Source organism: Geospiza fortis, unplaced genomic scaffold (genome assembly GCF_000277835.1).
Source record: "Geospiza fortis unplaced genomic scaffold, GeoFor_1.0 scaffold27, whole genome shotgun sequence".
In the NCBI taxonomy this organism is placed as follows: Eukaryota; Metazoa; Chordata; class Aves; order Passeriformes; family Thraupidae; genus Geospiza; species Geospiza fortis.
Window position 1 is genome coordinate 2865554 of NW_005054329.1, and position 967 is coordinate 2866520.

The 967-nt window shown below is 54.7% G+C and overlaps 1 protein-coding gene across 2 annotated transcripts in view; it reads right to left on the reverse strand.

The window, feature by feature from the left end:
• OLFM1 (olfactomedin 1) overlaps positions 1–967 on the reverse strand; it is a 34062-nt gene that overhangs the window by 13772 nt on the left and 19323 nt on the right. For both annotated transcript variants that reach the window (XM_005421255.2, XM_014307139.1), the window contains exon 3: positions 363–518. In XM_005421255.2, coding sequence (XP_005421312.1) covers positions 363–518 — 156 coding nt within the window. The remainder of the gene's footprint in view (positions 1–362; positions 519–967) is intronic.

A 967-nucleotide genomic window follows, 5' to 3' on the forward strand; every position in this document is an offset into this window, starting at 1 on the left:
AGGAATGCCAAGGGAGCCCCAGTTCTTGTTTTTATTCCCAAGAAATGGGTTCTGGGCATGGCATGGAGAAGCTGCCTGGCCACAGAGGGGAACCCACCTCACCCAGAGCTGGGGTGTCTCCCTGCAGACCCCCCTGATGGAATCACCTGCACCGCCCTATTTCGGGCACCTGGGTGGGTGTGGGAACACAGAGATTTGTGCTTTTTACCCTAAAACAAGATGCAGGGCTGAGGAGGTGAGGCCACAGCCTGGATCTGCTGTGCTTTGGGCAGGAAGGACCCCACAGCTGGGCTCCCCTGGTGGGAGCCAAGGCCACAATTCCCTGGCCACAGCTCCCGTAGCAGTTTGGAAATCAGACCTACCTTAAACTGCCTTGCCAGGTGCTGCTTGTGGCTTTCTTCCACTTGCTTAAATTTGGATTCCAGTCCCCTCATCTGGTTTTCCATCTTCTCCACGTACTGTAGGTCCCTCTGAGTCCTCCTGTCCAACACCTCTATCGACTGGGACATGTTTTGCACCTGCCAAACGAGAAGGGGCTCATTAAAAGGTGCTGCCAGCAGCGAGGCAGCCCCCCTTGCACCCCAAGGCTGACCTTTCCCCCACGCTCAGCACAGCTAAAGGGCAATCAGCCCATGCATTATTTACTGCCTCATCAACAGCAGCTCCCACATTACCACCCCGTGCTCTAAAACACAGCAAAACCCGTTTCATAAATGATTTTTTTTTTTTTATCTGCAGAGAAGGATTCAGCAATCTGACATGGAAATGAGGGGTGTAGTTGAGGTTAAACTCAGGCTGGCCTCTCTGACAGGCACCTGCTGTGGCACGGGGTGAGCTCGGAGGTGACAGCAGCACACCTGGCTGGCAGGAAAAGCTCCAGCCCAGGCGCACATTTCCATCTCCCGGTGAGCTCAAACCTCATTCCCTGCCAGCAGAACTTCATGATGCTCCCAGCCTGCTCCAGCAG